Source organism: Mastacembelus armatus, chromosome 22 (assembly GCF_900324485.2).
Source record: "Mastacembelus armatus chromosome 22, fMasArm1.2, whole genome shotgun sequence".
NCBI lineage: Eukaryota > Metazoa > Chordata > Actinopteri > Synbranchiformes > Mastacembelidae > Mastacembelus > Mastacembelus armatus.
Window position 1 is genome coordinate 1,158,656 of NC_046654.1, and position 18,995 is coordinate 1,177,650.

Below are 18,995 nucleotides of genomic sequence, written 5' to 3' on the forward strand. Positions count from 1 at the left end.
CTTCTCTGTGTCACACTAAAGTTGAAGCAGGTTGTTGTTATCAAACATGCAGCTTTTAGGCCTGCACTTTCAGCTCTGTTCTAAGGTTTTTCTTTCAGAGACCACTATCATGAACCACAGTATTTGTCACTGTGCTCCTCAACCCCCGAACCACCCACTAATGGATCTGACAGTACAAGCTGGGGCTTTTTATTATCCCGGGTCCTGCCAATCAAGTCCTCATCTCTGTCTCTCTTCCCCTGACTCCCTAAATCCCCTGGAGGCCCTTCAGCCTGTCGCTGCCCATCTAGTTCAGACACCAGCTTGTTGCCACTCCATTAGCTTGATTAGGAAAAGACTCTTCCCTTTTGTTAACAGTCATCCGCATGGAAGAGGGGGAACAACATACTTGAACACAGTGTCTACCTGTGTCTACTCTCACTCATGAGAGCTCAATTAGCTGGCTCCAGAGGCAGGTCCTGCTCCTGTTCTCACATGCCGACTGTAATGACTTCACCCCTGAGCTCCCACACTGCTGGTGGACTTATTCTGCCATTTGTCTCATTATTTTTAATAGTTTTTTTTTTTTTGGTTGTTTTTCTTTTTTTGTTGCCAGTGACATTTCCACAGGACATTTCTTCACATGCAGGGAGAAAGCTGGTTATTACTCAGACCATGCCTTACAGGCTTTACTGCACGGATCGCTGACTTAAGACAGAGCGGATGCATGTCGGAGCCTCAGCTCTTGCAAGAGACAATGATGAGAAGGAAGAACAGACATGGAGATGTGAAGAAGGGCGATGAATTGATTTGGGTGAGTAAGCACCTCATCAAGATATTACTGTCAGAGGCCCTGTGGGCAGTGTGTGGAACCAGCGGACCAGAACTTTTCTCAAGTAGTTTGGGAAATGAATCCTTAAAAGTAAAGTTGAAAGTTAAGGCCAAGCAATTAAAGTTAGATTAGAAAATATTGAGGAGGATGAGTCAGAGACAGGTTCACTGTCTTCTCAGACACCATGTCCTCCTTGCTATCAGAAGGAATTACCCCTCTGGAGGCTATTATTGAACAATGTGCACGGTGTGGAATAACACAGTGCATGTAATTGGATAATAATGTTGATTACATTGAAAGTTTATTGTAACCCAGTATAAAAGGAGGATTTTAACAAACAAGCTTTTGTGTCATGTCATCATTCGCAGATTGTTAGTGAAGGATTCTTTTAAAGTTGCAGCTTCATTTTCTTGTTATACTTAATTTACATCTGTGAGGAAATTCATCTTCTTCATTTAACCCAGTCTGACTAAACAAATTGGGCACCTACATGGCAGCAACCAGGAACCAAGTCTAATCATTCTAGTGTCTTGCCTAAGGGCAATGACAGGCAGTTTCCTAATGTTTAACCAACATGCATTTATTTAAGTGAGAAAGGAAACGTTTGACACTGTGTCAGTCTCCATCAGCAGGTGACGTTTTATTATTGAAGCACGTTATTTAACTTCATGTGATTTGGTTAAAAGTTGATTGTTTGTATTTAAGGTAAAGTTACCCAGAGGTATTTAAATGTTGTTTCTAATCCATTCAAATTAGAATAATTAACATAGAAATCAAACTGTGTTTATGTTTTGGATTCCTTCCACACATTTAAAGTTTACAAACATCTAGATTTATATTATTTGCACTGTAGGAAACAAGATACATATTAAAATTTGTATAGATAATTCATAATTTATTGATGATATACATTTTGCCTGCTGCACAGAAGACCCACCAGAACACCTGCATGTGTCTTGGCAGGGAAACTAAATGAATGATCACAGACATTTAGGACCCTTCGGTTGGAACGAGACCGTTTACTCTGACCAGCTCATGATAAAACAGGATGTTACAGAGCATAAAGATCATATTGTGCCTTTCAGCTTTGCTCAAATAAACAATGATTTCACTGAAAACACTTTGAGACATCCTGTGGAGTTGCCTGCAGACCTCACCTGCTTGACAGTAATATGATGCTGTGCTGACCTCTTGTGCTCAGTTGTAGTATTGATATTTTCTGTGATTTGTGAGCAGACTGTGGACTATAAATTTGAAACCAGGCACTTCACGTTATCCAACTGTGTGTATTTCCATAATCGTGTCTTTTTTATTTCTCTTTCCTTATATTTTAAGTTTTGTTGTTTAAACACCAAATATTTGTGTTAGGTCCTCCTGTACATCATAAGCATGTGCATGGCTTATTTATGACCAAATAAATACTGTAGATGTATGTATTATCTGTTTTTCTTTTCTTTTTTTGCATAAACAGCTGCCCAATATTAAAGGTAGCTAATACATAAACAGTGCCTGTAATGCTTCTGTTGATTACACCAAATCAGTTTTACTGACTTTATATTCATAACTACAGTATAATTATTCTGTTTTTATTCCTATTTTTCAGTGTTTGAGTTTATTTTGTAAACCTGGAGCGTTTTACGCGCATGCGCAACGCCTCCCAAATAGCCGCGGTTTGTTCGTAGCGTTAACCGTTTCCACAAGAAGTTTTCCTGACAAACACAAATGCCAGTTATTGTGACGACTTTATTTGTAAGGTTATTCTGTACATGTTAGTGTTTCGGTTTACCGAGCACCAGAGAAACACTTCTAGTGTCCGCTTAAAGGTTTTAATCGGACATGTTAGCTAGCTAACAGTTAGCTAAACTGCGTTAGCCTGACTTAACGCTAAGCTAACTGACGCTAGCTAATTTAGCTCCATAAATGTTAGAGATAGCTCTGGTAAAATATGTTTAATGTTATCTTCTCTTTAGTAATACATTGTCAGAACTGTCACCATTATGTACCAGGATTAGTTGACCTATTTTAGGGTCAGTTAATCGGGACCATGACTTTGCTTCGTTTTTTTTCCATAATTGTCGTTAAGCTAACGCTAGCTAGCCACTGGCAGTGCAGAATAAATTGATGTTAAACCACTTTATGTTGGTGTTTTCATTGTAAAAAATATAGTTCAACCTAGGTTAAACACATTTTTCTGTGTTTTATAATTACATCCGAGCTCTGCTTTTATTCTAATGATGGTCTATTTTAAATGTAGTCTGTGTTTTGCTAACTTCTCTATTGTCTTTAGGCTCCACAGTGACCTGACATTAGATTTAAGTGCTAGTGCTCCTGTTGGGACTGGACCTTTTGACCCAGGTGACAGCCACCAGAGCCAAACTGCAGGGAGGGGTGTGTGTGTTAAACCCTGACTGGCTTCTATATTTAGTTCCCCAGTGAGTTTTTTTGCTTGGCCCCGTTATGGCTCTGGCTTCTCCAGTGACAGTCCTGACCGTCCTGCAGCAGATCTGTCAAGTTGTGCTTCAGGTTTCATCTCCACCAACTGCTGCAGAGCAAGATTTGTTCTTCCACATTGGAGGTCATTATTGCCTGGACCTGCATCTTCATCAAAAACACACTCTCTTGTTGCATGTAAGTACAAACGAATTGAGCGTGTCTATTTATCTGAAAATGTAGAATAACATGTCTGTATCTGCATTTGAAACACTGCTTTGGCTGTTGAGTTTTTTGGTTATTTGGTGTTGAGGTGTGTATCCCGCTGTAATGGATCCTAGGTATCTTTGTTATTCTTGTCCTCTTGTCTGATTCATCTGCCATGTGTGTTACTTCTCATTTGTCTTCCTGAATCTGCAGGGCTACCCTTCTTATCTGCTTTATTAAAAAGTCCTCTGGTCTTCCTCAAGGACTCGTTATTTAACTGTGCTGAGCTGATCTGAAAGCAGCCATACAGTGTACCCTGCTGCTATTTTTGGGCCTGACAGCTTCATAACACTGACACTATCTCACATTCCTGCAGCCAAGGGGAGTGCACTTTGTAGTACTTGATAACATAAAAAATGAGCACGTTTAAAAAAACTTACTCTGAATAGCTTAAAAATGAATATAAAAGATCTTCAATCATTGTGCCCTTATGTGTATTAATTACTGATAAATGACCTATAGAATAATTGCATGTCTTCACAATGAGTTTGCATACAGAATCCAAATAATATAAATAATACATTGTCAGTGTTTACTTTTACTTTACTTTTAATCCACATAATGAACTTTGTCAGGACTTTTCATTATGACGAATACTTTGACAGGGCAGTAGTGACGAATAAATCCACATAAAACTTTTAGGCTTACAAATTGAGAATAATTCCCTTTTTAAGCCTGATAGTTTCTAATTCCCACATGTCTATTCTTTAATTCCTTACAGACAAACATGCTTTTTAAAATGTATGATTACCATTACCATCTTAGGATCTTTGGAGTTCACTCGACTGACCACTGCATTAGTGTTTGCAGTGATATGGAGCAGTGTGCTGTTTTATTTTTATTTTATTGTATATATGTTTATTTATATCTACCCAAGGTGAAACCTTCAACATTATAGAATTAGTTTTACTAAACTGAGCTGGTAACTGTGATATTTGTAGAGACCCATTCGTGGAGGGTGAGTCTTTAAAAATGTGTTGCTGCATCACTGCCTGCTCTCTAACCCAAATCCATTAATTTTTCTGTTTGTTTAAGGGTTACGTGATTTGTGTAACTTCAATTCATTTATAATGGGCACATTTATTTGTCTTCATCTTCACAGTAATCCAGTGACAGTGCTTGTTAAAACATTTCTGACATGTAAATCCACAATTCCCAGCAGATGAACAACATTGACACAACGCACCTGTGTACAGGATAACTGAAGTGAACTGAGAATCATTCTGCTAAGCACGTTGGATTAGAAATGCATATCATAATTTGCAGGGCAGCCTGCCCAGGTTTGATTGGTGGTAATCTGGGGATTTATTGGACAGTGACAACCCGAAGGTGAGATTAGCACTCTGTTGACTAGAAGGTTCAAACCCTGACCATTCAGGAAAACTAGATTTAATAGAAGTGTTTGTGGAGCTGAAACTAACACAAACCAGATTTCAAGAAATGTAAAACTGATGAAAATGTCTAGAGGATACATATGTTAAAATATCACTACGCTGAAAGTGTTCCTGCAGGTTATTTTGTCCTAAATTGATCTCTGCGTTGTGTTTTTAGGCAAATGAAAACAGGGATTGCCTCTCCCATGTGCTATTATTATATCTTTTAGGGTGTGTCTGTGAACGCTGCATGTGACAGGTTCGGCAGCACAGACTCCATTCATTTATTACAAAGAGTACAAAGACCTGTTCATAATCATTAAGAGAACTGTGAGAATGCATTGTTGTTGCACAGAGAGTCACGTATTGAGGAGAAAACATCAGGAGAGAAAGTTGTTGTTAGTGACACACCTGAAGCTGCGAGGGAATGTGGTAGATGGGGTTTTCACAGGTGTTTGTTTACAACAGCTGTACGAACTGCATGTTAGAGGGTTTGTCCCCACACCTCAAGTCAGTTCAGTGGTGGTTACACTTCATCGCCTCAGTTCAGATTTGTTCAGGTCAGTTCAGTCGACACCCATTTCATTTTTTATTTCCCTTAATGGCATGAGTCACTACAGACTTAACAGGGCAGGATGTCTTTTTATGGTGTCAATAGAACCATTTTACAGTAAATAAGCGACAGATTAGTTCCTGGCCCTTAGTGCCTATTATTGTGTAGTATAAGTAGAGTGTGTCAGTCCTTTATTAATGATCCTTGTGCCTCCCAGCATTATATTACATACATGTACAGTACAGTATGTGCTTGTCGACAATACATAAAACTGGAATGGTGACTTAGAGAGCTGCCTGCAGTCTCTGCACAGTCTCATGAATGATACGCAGCTGAAAGAGCTGCATCAGGTTCATCTATGTGTTGGCTTTTTTCATCCATCCATTGCATGACTTTTGTCTTCGTCCTGACAGCTCTTTATTTTGTTGTACAGTGACTTTTTGTTTATTTTGGGTTGTGTTTAAAAGAAAATTACACCTGTAGCTCTTGTGATCTATATCTGCTTGACTGACTGCTGCTATGTGTAATTATGTTTGCAGCTCACTTTGATGAATCCATTTTAAAAGAATGTAAAGTCTTTTAACTCCCCCCTCCCTGTGCTTCATGCTGAACACTTTGTGATGCGTTTCACTGCTCTTTGCCTTGTTGCTGCAGTTAGAGCTGACAGCAGTGTCACAGGCTCCCTCTTTCTGTCTCACTCTTCATCTGTGCTCTTCCTTAATTCACTTTGTGTTTTCTTTTCTCTATATCTCTTTAATCTTTTCTCTTTTAGGTTAATCTCTGTCTTGAGCCTCCCCCTCTTGATCTCTTTATCTCTCTTCATCTGCTGTGTCTGACTGGTCTTTCTCAATCTTTTTTAAACAGAGCTAAAGTGCAAGGCACCAAAAATCTTCAACCGTTCTCTGAAAAGGACGTGAGAGTCGCTTCTTAAGTGTGACTCATACAGGAACATTGTGTTTCCTTGGTATTGTCCTGAATCCTGCTAGACCAATGAACTACCTTATTGAGGGTGTTGTTAATACAACGAGTAATATGAAGCAATAAGAGCTGCAGTTCTTCCAGTAAATGCTACCTGTGTTTGAGTTTTCCATTCGTCAATGTCTAGAGACTTATTTACAGTCATTTTTCTGTTTCCCTTCCTCTCTTTCTCGTCCTCTCATCCTTGCTCGCCCTATCTCTGACTCTTTCAAACCCCCCCGTCACTCGTGCGGCAGCTCATGTGAACATTTGGGATAGCTCAGATGCCATGCTATAGTGGTTAGACCCCCCCCCCCACCGTACACACATATTTGAAAGTGTAGCTTATTTTGGTGTGTGTCAAGGGCAGTGGTTCAGTTCATTAATTGTAAATGTGTTGTTATGAACCCTGGATAAAAAAAATGGAGCTATTGAAGTTGTTTAATTTGATATTACCAAGGGAAGTGTGGCATCCTCGCACTTGTTACTGCTACTGGAAGTAATGGAGAGGTGGTAGTTGAAAGTATACGAAGTAAACAAAGTTGATTTAATATGATACTGTGTGATTTGCCCATTTGAATGAGAAAGACCGTCTAGTGTTTGACCTAATCTGACATTTGGTCTGAATAGCCTGGTGCTATTTCACACTTTTATTTTAGTCTCATTCACCTGTCCATCCTCCTGAGCTGTCAGTCATATCTGAGATCAGCAGAAAAAGACGTGCAGGGCAAATCAGAGGCACCTTAAAGGAGTTTCACGGTGTGATTTGTTTAGGCACGCACATTTGGAAAAGTTCTCTAAATGTCAGACATTTTTCTTAGTTCATTTCTTCATATCTCAAGGCAAAATGGAACAAGACAAAACACAGCCCAAAACTCAGCACTCTAGTCCTGTACTTAATCTGAACTGATGGAACAGTCTTTCATTGCTTTTTAAAAGATGATAAACGCCCATTGACTATTTCATAGGTCTTTTCTGTGTGTTTGAAAATGGCCTGGTGGAGGTACATGGCTTTCTGTCTTTGAACGGTGTGACTGCTGAACCTACAGTCTCAGATGAAATTTTCTATATCTGTGTATGTTGAGTGTGTTAATGATGTTGACTTTTCCATAAAGCGCATTTTTATGTTGTTGTCCTCATTAGTGAGGGCACAGAACATTAAAAGCTGCTACACATGTGCTACTCAGTGTGTCCGCACCATCTCCCAGGTGTGAGCAGAAACACTGGAGTCCACACAATAACCAGAGAGGGCGTTTACTGGACTAACATTACATTTCTTCTCCTTCCAGAGCGGTGCCATGCTGTGGAGAAGCTCTGGATGAGAAAGTATGTCGTCAGACTTCTACTCCAGAGATGATCTGGTGGAGAGGGGGTCCATTCCCCTGGACATCGACAACGTCCACATACTACTGCAGGGTCAGTGTCTTTCAGCCTGGAGCACATATCACAGTGCAGTAATGTTAGTTTTTTGGGGGATTTGGTAGCTACTGTGGTGAATAACTTGTTTTTTTTCAACAAGCTTAGTGAAGGCTCATTGTTTCAGGTCCCCGCTCACATTTAGAGAAAGTCTGAGGTCATGGAAGTGTAGAACAAAAACCCCTGCATCTTGATTTCAGTGTTTAGGCTTAGTTGCTGTGACAACGTAATAAATATTAAACCTCAGTTTGATGACCCCATCTCAGTCTGCTGTTGGCTCTGTCCTGTTTCACTTGTGTCCCTTTCCTGAGGTCATGCTTGGTCTAAATTACAGAAACTGAGCCATGCTCTCAGAGACATGAGTCATGTTGCACAGAGACGGAGGGAAACGGAGAGAAGAGAAGGCTTTTACATTTTTTAAAATAGTTTTTATTAAACATTTGAATCGCAGAATGAGTTATCCATGAATATGTGTCGTCTGTTCTAACTCTATGAGTAGTGCTAAAATACCTAATCAGTTTTGTTGAGTTGGGATATCTGTGGGTTAATGTTCTCTAGTTAAATCTATCAGATGTGAAAATCTGTTGCTTTTCTCTCTTGTAGCAATTTAAATTGAGCCTTTGGGTGTTTTGGATGGTTTGATGTCAGCCTGCGCTTTTCTAAATTCTCATGGCCATTTTTGATATTTTATAGGCTCTATTGTGCTCACATTCAGAGTGTGTGACATAACTATTGCATCTCATAACTATGATTTGAATTGTTGACGACCCTCTGCCCCTTCGTTTCTCTGTCCACCCACCTCAGCTCTTTTCTCTCCTCATTTCGGGTCCATTCCTGCAAAATTCTCCCCTAAACTATTTTTAGCACATTTCCGCCCCACATTTAGAACACACTGTTTTTAGATGCTTTTCCAGCTGTGTCATTTCCGGCTGATACAATGCCTGATGTAAGTGTAAGATGATGTAAGACTAACACCCCCATGACAATTCAGGTTGTTGAATAGGAGTGGGAAAGTGTTTTTCTTCTGTAATGGTAATGATGAAAGAATGTTACTAAAATATCTCATACTGTGTGGGTGTCAGGTGTATTCATTGTTTCAGTAGCATTAGAAAGTACAGGTACAGAGGCCTGTACAGAATACTGTATATGTAATCTGATTTTTTATTAGATGATAGTTTTAGTGTGCTTAAGTATATCATACTGGTTAGAACCAACACATAGCTCAGGGTGGAGCAATAACTTTTATAATGCTGTTCAAAACGAAATCTGTTTTTGAAGTTCTGATCAGATCACTGAGCAAAGAAATGCTGCAGATTGCACTGAAAATCCTTGTCTAAGACTAGTCTTGAAGCTTCAATATGATGCAATTGCAATGCATTGTTGCATCGAGCTTATAAGTGTGCAGCCCAATGTATACCAGCCAGAATCTACAGTGAGAGAAGTTGGAGTAATATTTAATACAGTATTTGGAAGTAAAATACATCATAGCAGTAATTTATACAGCTACCAAGCATTTTGGTGTATCGGTGTATCACTGGTGCTAAGTTGGGTCCAAATTTGAGTGATATTTATTACATTTGAATCTGACCCACCAGCATAGTTCGCAGAATTACCCAGGAGTTTGTAGGAAGATTAGCTTGCTGCAGGTCTTGTTTGGGCAGGCCTGAAGTCACAGAGTCAAATTTGAAAGAGGAGGAGCCCAGAAGCCTCATGATTCCCTGCAGACTGAAGTTTAGACTTTTAGATGCTGATTCAGACAAAATTTCACCTTAAACTGATTTAACATTAGGTTTTTCTTCACATCTGTTCTCATGCAATCATGGATCTACAGTGTTTGGGGTCAGTGTGTTAAACTATGTGTTACCAGGAAAAACAAATTGGTTTTAAACTGATGTGCACCAGTTTTTGCTAGTCACATGGTCTAGCTTGAATGATCCCACCATGAGTGATCCCACCATAGGTGAGTTTATTTGTCTCTACAGAAAATGTAGAATTATATTATGTGACATTAAAGGTGTGATGTTATGATGGATATTGTTATTAATGTGAATATATTTGTCCCAGGTGGATATCTACAGACTAACAGTAGATCTGTTCAGGGTCAAATGTTGGATACTAATTAATCAATGAGACTTTAGCTCATGCATTTAACATAAGTTCTGTTCAGAACAATGATCTGTGTTTTTCTTTTTTTACTCAGAGTAAATCAATAATCAAATATAAGCTTTACTCTTTTGAAGGGATGTTTGTTCTTGGGGCCATGGTAGGTTTTAAAGCTGATAGGAAGAAAATGCAGTCATTCCCTCCTTTAGTCATCAGAACATGCAGTAGTTTGTAGGGGTGAGTGTAGGGGATAAACGATTTCAGAAAAATAAAGTTTAGCATGTGTGGTCAGTTCAGAATGACCCTCACTCCATTTGTGTTGATTGTAAAACATAGTTGCATTTCTCAGACCTGACATTTTAGGTTCTAGTGCAGATCTTTTAAAATAAGTTGTCACTGTGTTTGTTATGAACCTTGTTACTGATATCAATGATTCAGATTCAGGGGATCAGTTGCTAAAATGTTAGCACGCTGGAACTGACCTTAAAGTGCTGTGGTTACACCGAGTGGGTCTGTTTAAAATAATTCTTATGGCAAATCTTCAAGTGTGTCAGAGCTCTCTAGTTTCCTTCTCCTCTTGACTTGACAGCCGAGCTCTTAAAACCTTTAGGTTGCTCATCCTGTTCTGATGGTGTGAAGATTCGTCGTGAGCAGAGTTTTTGTCCAGATCTTAACAACTCAGATGGTCAGTGTTGCTGAAGAAACCTAACCCTTCTTTCCCTTCCCCCTAATCTTTGGTTGATAAGAGAGTAATTATAATAAGATGTCTGAGTCATCATTTGCACTCCATTTGATTAAGATTAGACTGCCTGTGAACTGAAGCCAGAGGTGGCCTGCTGTTAAACATATTAAGGCAGAAAATAGTCTGGAAGCTGTCAGTTAATGTGCCTCAGTGGACCTTACAGGTTGAGAGAGAGCTGGAGTTCAGCACAGAGGAGCAAGGGCTGCTAGTCTCCAGCTACTTAATTAAAGACTTCAGGATCTGCACGATGACAAAGAAGATTTTGAAGATATCATGTATTAGTGTGAGCTAAAATCTATTACATCTGCTAACTCACTAGTTTTTTGCTAATGTTTTACAGAAGTTTTTGTGCACATATTGTGAACTTTAGAAACAGCGGCAAAACTAAATCAGCTTAAACCAAACTGTGTCAAAGGAGTGGTCGGTTTTAGAGATAACTGCATGTTGGTTTAACTCTGACAACTCTGATGCCCTGGACGTTGGACAAAGCTCAGACTGAGATGTTCACTGAGTCGTTAACTTTATGAGGACGATGGAGAATGAGGACTGGATAATATGTGAGACCCTCCATACTGTCACTGACCTGAATGACTTTGTTGAGCTGTACACTGGTGAGTGGAAGCCAATTCACTGACCAGACATCTTGATGTTTAACACTTATCCTTAATGCTCAACACTGAAACCTTCTTGTTTATCATCATCATGATGATGCAGTTTTTATTTGTGCATATGAATTTTGCAGTTTCCTTTCAAACTAATCAACAAATTACATCCAAAGTGAAAAGATGTATGTGTACGTGTCTTATTCCAAGAAAGTACTTGCAGGGAAACTGAGCTACTGTGACACTCCTCTATGTCAAACTGCATTCCAGTTTTATTACTTATGTACCGCAAGAACTGCAGTAATGTATCGGTGCATATTTGTATGTCACATTATTGCAGACTGAAAATGTAACTTTCTCTTTCATGCATATTTGAAAGTACCTAAAGTGAAATTTATTTCTTAAAAATATGCAGTTATTAAAAAAACTGGGATGTTTGGTTGTTGTTGTTTGTTTTTTTTATTCCTTTAGATTCCCAGTTTCCACCTCTTTCCATTTCTGTCATTTATATGGAGAAGACAATGTTGTCCAGCCTGTTCTGATCGCATGGTGCCTCCAGTTAACCGCACAAACTGTTGCTAATAATATTATTAACCTTTAAAATTGAGTCAACTGTGCAGCTGCGCTCAGTATAAATAGTTCATCGTGCACTTAAAGCCTATAATTATAGGCCATATTATCACAAACATTTGTGATAATATCGGTTCAAATTGACATCATTTGTTTCTTCTTCCACAGTCGAACAAGAACAGATCCAGAAGCGGACCTTCACCAACTGGGTCAATGCTCAGCTGGCAAAGGTGAGCTGTGTCTCTGACCCCTCAGCTTTCTGTATGGTCGGGCCGAGGGGACAGAATCTGTGAATTCAGGCTGGTTTGTCATCATTTGCTCTGCTGCATAAAAACATTAACAAAACATCCACAAAAGACCTGGAGCGTGTTGAGGGATCAGGCCCTATTAGCATACTGAGCATACAAACATGTATCCCTTCCTTTCTAAAAGCATTAGCTAAACAGTGAGGCTAATGGTCATTAGCACACAGTTAGATTCCCCTCAGGGATACTCAAATAAGGTTGATGCAGCTGAATAAAGAAAAAAAAAAAATCTGGTACGCAGGAGCCTGTGAGGGCATGATATGATAGATCACCAGCTGTATTCACATTTACACACACATTTACCGTCTTGTAAGCTGTTCACTGTTACCAAAAAAGCTGATCTCACTGAGCAAGTAACGAACAAAGTAAATGCATGAGGCTTGTGATGCTTCATGAGAAACATCAAACCCTCTAAAACACAAATTGATTCTACTTCTAATCCCAGTCAGGAGCTTGTGTTTGCGCTAAACTCAGCATGGCCTGAATTTGGTCAAAGGCAGTATTGATGCAAAAGGTCACAGTCTTGTTTTCAGAGTACCTGCAACATGAGTCAGTTCTCCTTCTGCCTCATGTTGCAGGTCAGTTGTGACAGCGGAGGACAGTGGGTGGGTGCTGTGTACATAAATACAGCTTTGTGGGGAAAGCCACACACCGCACAGACACAGGAACGGACAGCACCGCCTCCCACCAGCCACCTCCTCAATCACCCACCGGCTCAGTACTAAACTTGACACTGCCAGTAAACTGGATGGTGGAAATAATTGTTAATCCTTTGGTGATTGTTCAAATTAGAGCTCACATTGCAACAGTACTAGTGTGTCACATGTGGATAGTTTGCTTTCCATATGACTGAGTGCACTTTAGATAACTGACATTCAACAGTGTGCTATTTTAGTTTAATCCGAGGTTCTTTGGGAACTTGAAGATCTTTGGCATTTCTGCACTGAAATGTCTCGTTTATTATTTGCCCGTATCCAGACATTATTATATCTGTAATCTGCCAAAATCTGCCAAGTGTGGTAGGAATGTCTTTCAGTGGCATCTTCCTAAAATACTTAATTATTGTACCCATTGTTCCATATTTACTAGTTGCAATCAAACATACATAACTTGTCTACATACTATACCTGCACTGTACCACTTGCTGTTATTAAAATAGTCTTACTGCCTTGATAATGGCAAATGTAAAAAGCCAAATGAAATAAAACGTGTGCATACGTTGTGACAGCGGAGGCCACCATGTATGATCGTGGATCTGTTCAGTGACTTTCGTGATGGCTCCAAACTGCTGGACCTGCTGGAGGTGATGAGTGGCCAGCACATCGTGAGTCCTTTCTCTGCTCAGCCATTAGCATGTTTTCAGCAGCTGTAAAGCTCCGACTGACTGACTGGATGGCTGCTTGTGTTTTGCAGAGTCGGGAGAGAGGCAGAGGAATGTTTCAGCACAGAAGCAACATTGAGAAAGCCCTCTCCTTTCTGAAGAAGAAATCGGTAACTGTCGGCCAAACGTTCATCCAAAATTTATTTTTGCTATTAGACAAACCAGACATCGACAGATTTTTAGAAATTAATTTTAAAATTACTTTTAACACTGGTTTATAGTGAATATGAGTCTATTTCCTGACAGGCATGTTTTAAGGGAGAACATTAAAATTATTCCACAATTATAGTTTTCCCATCAAAATGTTTTAATCCAGACTTTGTGAGGGTCTAAAATATTTTCTGCTTTTCTCCTCAGATCAAACTGGTCAACATAAACATTCCTGACATCATTGATGGACGACCATCCATTATCCTGGGCCTCATATGGACGATCATTCTACAGTATCATGTGGGTTTCATGTGCACACTCCTTATTCTATTGAGTTTTCCTATTTTTTTTTCTGCTCACCTTTGCGACTTATATTTATCGCAGTCTTCAGAAATAAAAGTCATACTGATTATAAAAAAGCTTCTTTCTCAGAAATGTAGGTTCTAGTTTTCAGTTTGAAATGATTTCCTTGGGTCAGTGTTGCATAAAGGAGGAAATCCACACATTGGGCAAACTTATTTAAACTGAACATGGTTTCTAATGTTATTTTTGAAATGTGAAGTTTGTCATTTTCTGGATTGAGAGGGGTTTCCCCTTTTCTGTCTTTCTTTTGGATGGATAGATTGATGAACTTTATTAATCCCAAACTGGAAAATTCCCATTTTGCAGCACAGTGTACAGTTTTGTTCCATGTTGTACAATTTTTGTTTATTTGTATGTTATTACCTTCACTGTAGTTTCCAGTTATAAATGCTTGGGATGATAAACAGAAACTGAGTGGTGCTGGTTTTCTTAGATTGAGGAGTTGGCCAGCAGCCTGTCATTCGATTCACGCCAGTCCTCCATGGAGTCTTTGGCCACTCTGGACTCACGCTCCACCCTGTCGAGCCGGTCAGCCAGCAGCAGTCCTGTTCCTCCCAGAGGTTCACCTTTGCACAACCGCTTCAGGGTTTCTGCTAAGAAGGCCCTGCTGCTCTGGGTCCGGGAGCAGTGCCACAAGTAAGCATTAATGGGCAAAGCTCCAATAGACTCTGGTGTTGTGGACAAGTGATCCAAAGGGTGAACAGTCCTCCCACAAGGACCTCTTGGTCATCTCCAGGTCTGATATAGAGACCAGAACCTGATCAGGGCTTTATTGTTAGAAGCATCTTCGGGTATGATTGATTGTTATCTCCCACCGTTTGGCTTTCTCTGATTGGTTAGAGTTTGGTTAGCCTTTGTGAATTTGTTGACTCCCAGCAGTAGCAGTATCAAAACAGACACTAGTGCAGACAGTAGAGAGCACAGCTTTATCATAGCAGTAACAAAATGATTTGTTCCACTCAGAGCTGGATGCTCAATCAACGTGAAGGACTTCAAGTCAAGCTGGAGGAGTGGAGTGGTTTTCCTGGCAATCCTTTATGCTCTGCGCCCTGACCTGGTTGATCTGTCCAAAGCCAGAACCAGAACCAACAAACAGAACCTGGAGGAGGCTTTCCGCATCTCAGAGAGTGAGCTAAGGATCCCCAGGCTGCTGGAGCCTGACGGTGAGGAACTGAACCGAGTTTCAATCAACCACATCAAAAGAAAACACATGCACATGCTAAGACAATATAATATATAATCACTATTGGCTTTTTAAATTCTGATATAATGCATAGTTTAACATTTGACTCTAGATTGTGTTTTATGCACAGAGATTTATCAAGTTGCACAAGCATTTTGATATTTTCCCGACACAGATTCACAGCGATTGGCCATGTGGTTCACTTTTTATTTTGATTTATTAGCTGCAAACAGTCGTGCTTAGTTTCTTGAACACTGCAGTTTGTCCCCGAGTAACTTCTGGTGTGTTACAAACACTCTTTTCTAAATATGATTCATCAGTTTTTCTCACTAACTTTGTTGTGTAGCAATAATTGATTTGGTGCCATGTGAATCTTTGTGAAAGTGTGCAGAGCGTAGCTGAGTGCAGTGACTGAGCCATACCCAGCAAGCCTAAGGGCAAGTAGGATGACGCTCTGACAGTCTGCTGACTCTCTTGCTGCTTGTTTGCTTCAGTCTTTTATAAAACCCCCACTTGTTTCGCCCTGCTCTGCCTGTTAATTTATTAGCAGGCTTTTGTCAGCTGGAGGTTTTTAAAGGCAGAGCAGCTACACCTCCATTCCTCAGATTCCGTCGGTAAACTCCACCTGCTTCATGAACTTATTCAGCTGTTAGTCTAAACCTTTAGCAGTGGTATGGAGTAGTGTCAGGCTGATCATGGAGGACTGTGATGTCGATGCAGATGTGGACGTTCGAGACCCTGATGAGAAGTCCATCATGACCTATGTGGCTCAGTTCCTGCAGTACTCCAAAGACCTACCAGTGCCAGAGGAAGAAATGCAGGTCTGTATCACTGTATCATGTTCTGCACAAAGGTTTTAATGTCAGTGTTTGTTACTGCAAAGGTCTGATTGATGTTTGACAGATGCAGAATAGTGTGTTGGGTTTAGTTGATATCAGCTTCCAGTTAATCAGTTGGGCTTATATGCTTTTAGAAGTTGCATTGAAACAAACTGCAGCCTGCAGAGCACATGTTGTAGGACTCTTGTGCATGCACAAATACATGCACAAGCATTGAAGTTATTTTGTTTATCATAACATGTTGAGAAGTATTGTATGTGTCTGTTGTTGCTCATATCTGTACATTGTCATGCAGTTATTTGCCACCATCTGTTCATCTCTTTGACTGGTACTTTTCAGAATGTTTTCTTGGCTTCCTTTTGACGTCCTTTTCTCCTCTCATTTCTCTTTCCTTCCTATTTTCCTCCTAGACACAATATCTCACTCCTCCTAAAAGCCCTTCTCCTATCAACCTGCCTATTCACTACACTCCTGCTATTTCTGCTTCACCTCTGCGACAGGTAGACCCGACCAACACAGCACACCACGGTTTCACTCTTTTCCAATACTAACATTTTTGGGAATATAGATAATCACCTGTTTAGTGAACTATGCTAACTAAACTGGTTTGCAAATGTCAGTTGTATTATTGATGCGTCACACGGCATAAGTCTGCCACACCAAACCTTTGAAGCATCAGTAAAAAACTTTAGATTTCAATACATACACATTATAAGGTTGTGCCAGGAAAGCTTTGTTTATTTGCGATAACACTGCAGCTCCTTCAATTTAAAAACTCTGTTGCTTAAAGCCAAGGTTACCTTCAAATCACATGGTGGTTATACGCAGGACTGAGCATGTAGCGTCAAACTAACTTACCCTGTTCTCTGGGAAGAAATCCAAAACCACAGCAAGGGTGTGTTTCTCTGCCTCCCATGAGATGAATAAAAGCCAGCAATTCCACAGCAATTTCCTCACTGAGATCCAGATGGGTATCGCCTGTCACAGCTAATGACAGACGAGTTAGGGTGGACAGCACGTCGACAAGATATCGGCATGTTCACGTGCAGCTCCTGTAGACATTTATATTTTTAATCCATGCACTGCATTGCTACTGCATGTATGTACTGTAAGTGTTATTTATTTTGCAGTGTTTGTGCAAGATATATTGTAGGGTGGAGAAACCAGAATTCTGCAAAATGAATCAAATCTGAAAAACATCTGAAAATGCATCCAAGCATTGCACAATCAAACATCTCACAATAGAGCCTAAAGTATTCTCATTTACAGGAGAGACGGTGAATAAAATTGTACATGTTGCAATATTCTTATGAGTAAAAAACAACTTTATAGGCAGAACAGACTTGTGTAAGGGCTTGGTTCTCTGCTGTGCACAGGCTTGCCTCAAGCACAAGAAATGGCAAGCCAAGTGGCATTCAGTTTTATGCAAAATCTCTCATGACTAGTGCTGGTGGTTTGTGCAAAAGCTGATTGTTTGACTTGGTTGGTCTTTTCTAGTATTAAAGACACTGTTGTTTGCCTTAGTTTGCCACAACATAAACTGCTGGAACCTGTGAAACCTAAGAACAGCTCTTTCTCTACAGCTGTTTTGTTCTTTAACTTTTGGTTTCCATCATTTCTGGCTTCCACTCATCACTGTTCTTCCACTGGCCCACTTTGGTTTAGTTGATATAGATGATGAAGCACAGTCGCTGTTAGTGGCTCTTGAGTTTCCTCACCTGTAACAGTGAAGACAATGTTTAGCTTTTGACCTGTGTGGACAACATACCCAAATAAAACTAAATATCCCTGATCCCGTCTAACCCCGATAAAGATGTTTAACTTGAAATCAACTACTGGGTTTATCCTGGACTTTTTCAGTCTTCTCCAGTTGATGACTGGTGTTTCTGTTTCATGTTCCAAGGTGACACCAGATCGCAAGGCACAGGAAGTGACATGCTGGCTGGTTCAGGCCCACAATGAGCTGCTGGAGGGATGGGACTCCACAGAGGGTGAAAGCTACTCAGAGCGATACCATGTACGTTTGTGGCTATAAACCACCCTGAGAAGTTATGCTGAACCCTTGTGTTACCTGGAGTATTGTCACTGCACAAGTGTGATACATTGATATTGTATCATGGCAGTGATGTTTCAAATTATGTTTGTTGCTTTTAGTTACAAAACAAAATGTTGTATATCAATAATGTTATGCAGTAAAGGTGGATACTTGATATTTTACTATTGTATCTTTTTTTTTTGTTGTTGACCACTGAATTAAGATATTTTCCTCCCCTCAGGTCTTTCAGACCTTTCTGGTGTCCTTCAATGAACAGCGGCGTCCCATCATGCCGTTGTTGACAGCAATGAGACGAACCTCAAAAGTGAGCGAAGAGCAGCGGGCTCTCAGAGAGGCGTGGGACACCCTTACTGAAAAGGTCTCTTCCACCCAAACTTCTAACAACCATTTTTGATATTGATGCAGTTGAAAGAAATTCTTTGCTTTAATACTTTAAACAATGCCAATATCTTGAAGACGTGTCGCCAACAGCCACCACGTTTATCAATATGCATCAATGTGTCTTTTATTGATTTAGCTTCGAGAATATAAAATTGAGTTGGACACGAGTCTTCCAGCCCCGCTGGACTCGGTGGCCCGTTGGCTGCTGAGAACAGAGGGGGCTCTGGCTGAGGAGGAGGGTGACCCTCAGGACCATGGCCGTGCTGCTGACGAAGCCAGGGAAAAACAGGAGCTGCTCAAAGTGAGTATTTTTTTCTTTCCCTCCAGAGAAATTGTTCAGAGTGTTGACATCTAAATGAATAAATGTGCCCTCTGCTGAATATTGCTGCAGGTTTGCCTGGAGGAGATGCCGCAGCAGCTGAAGACCTTCCAGTCCTTCCAGAACTTGGACGAGTATGGAAACATGACGGTTCCTGTTGACAAGATGGATGAGCTAAAGAGGAGGTACTTTTT

General features: G+C 40.2%; 1 protein-coding gene across 1 annotated transcript in view; it reads left to right on the plus strand.

Moving 5' to 3' along the window:
* The first annotated feature begins 3,317 nt into the window (after positions 1-3,317).
* The window catches only part of syne2b (spectrin repeat containing, nuclear envelope 2b), a 105,702-nt gene continuing 90,024 nt past the window's right edge, over positions 3,318-18,995 (plus strand). The window contains exons 1-14 of the mRNA XM_026305251.1: positions 3,318-3,439; positions 7,681-7,807; positions 11,993-12,054; positions 13,358-13,453; positions 13,543-13,620; positions 13,868-13,960; positions 14,457-14,659; positions 14,987-15,186; positions 15,927-16,027; positions 16,456-16,545; positions 17,949-18,062; positions 18,322-18,459; positions 18,619-18,783; positions 18,874-18,986. Of these exons, the coding sequence (XP_026161036.1) occupies positions 7,720-7,807; positions 11,993-12,054; positions 13,358-13,453; positions 13,543-13,620; positions 13,868-13,960; positions 14,457-14,659; positions 14,987-15,186; positions 15,927-16,027; positions 16,456-16,545; positions 17,949-18,062; positions 18,322-18,459; positions 18,619-18,783; positions 18,874-18,986 (1,541 nt within the window). The 5' untranslated portion in view covers positions 3,318-3,439; positions 7,681-7,719. The remainder of the gene's footprint in view (positions 3,440-7,680; positions 7,808-11,992; positions 12,055-13,357; positions 13,454-13,542; positions 13,621-13,867; positions 13,961-14,456; positions 14,660-14,986; positions 15,187-15,926; positions 16,028-16,455; positions 16,546-17,948; positions 18,063-18,321; positions 18,460-18,618; positions 18,784-18,873; positions 18,987-18,995) is intronic.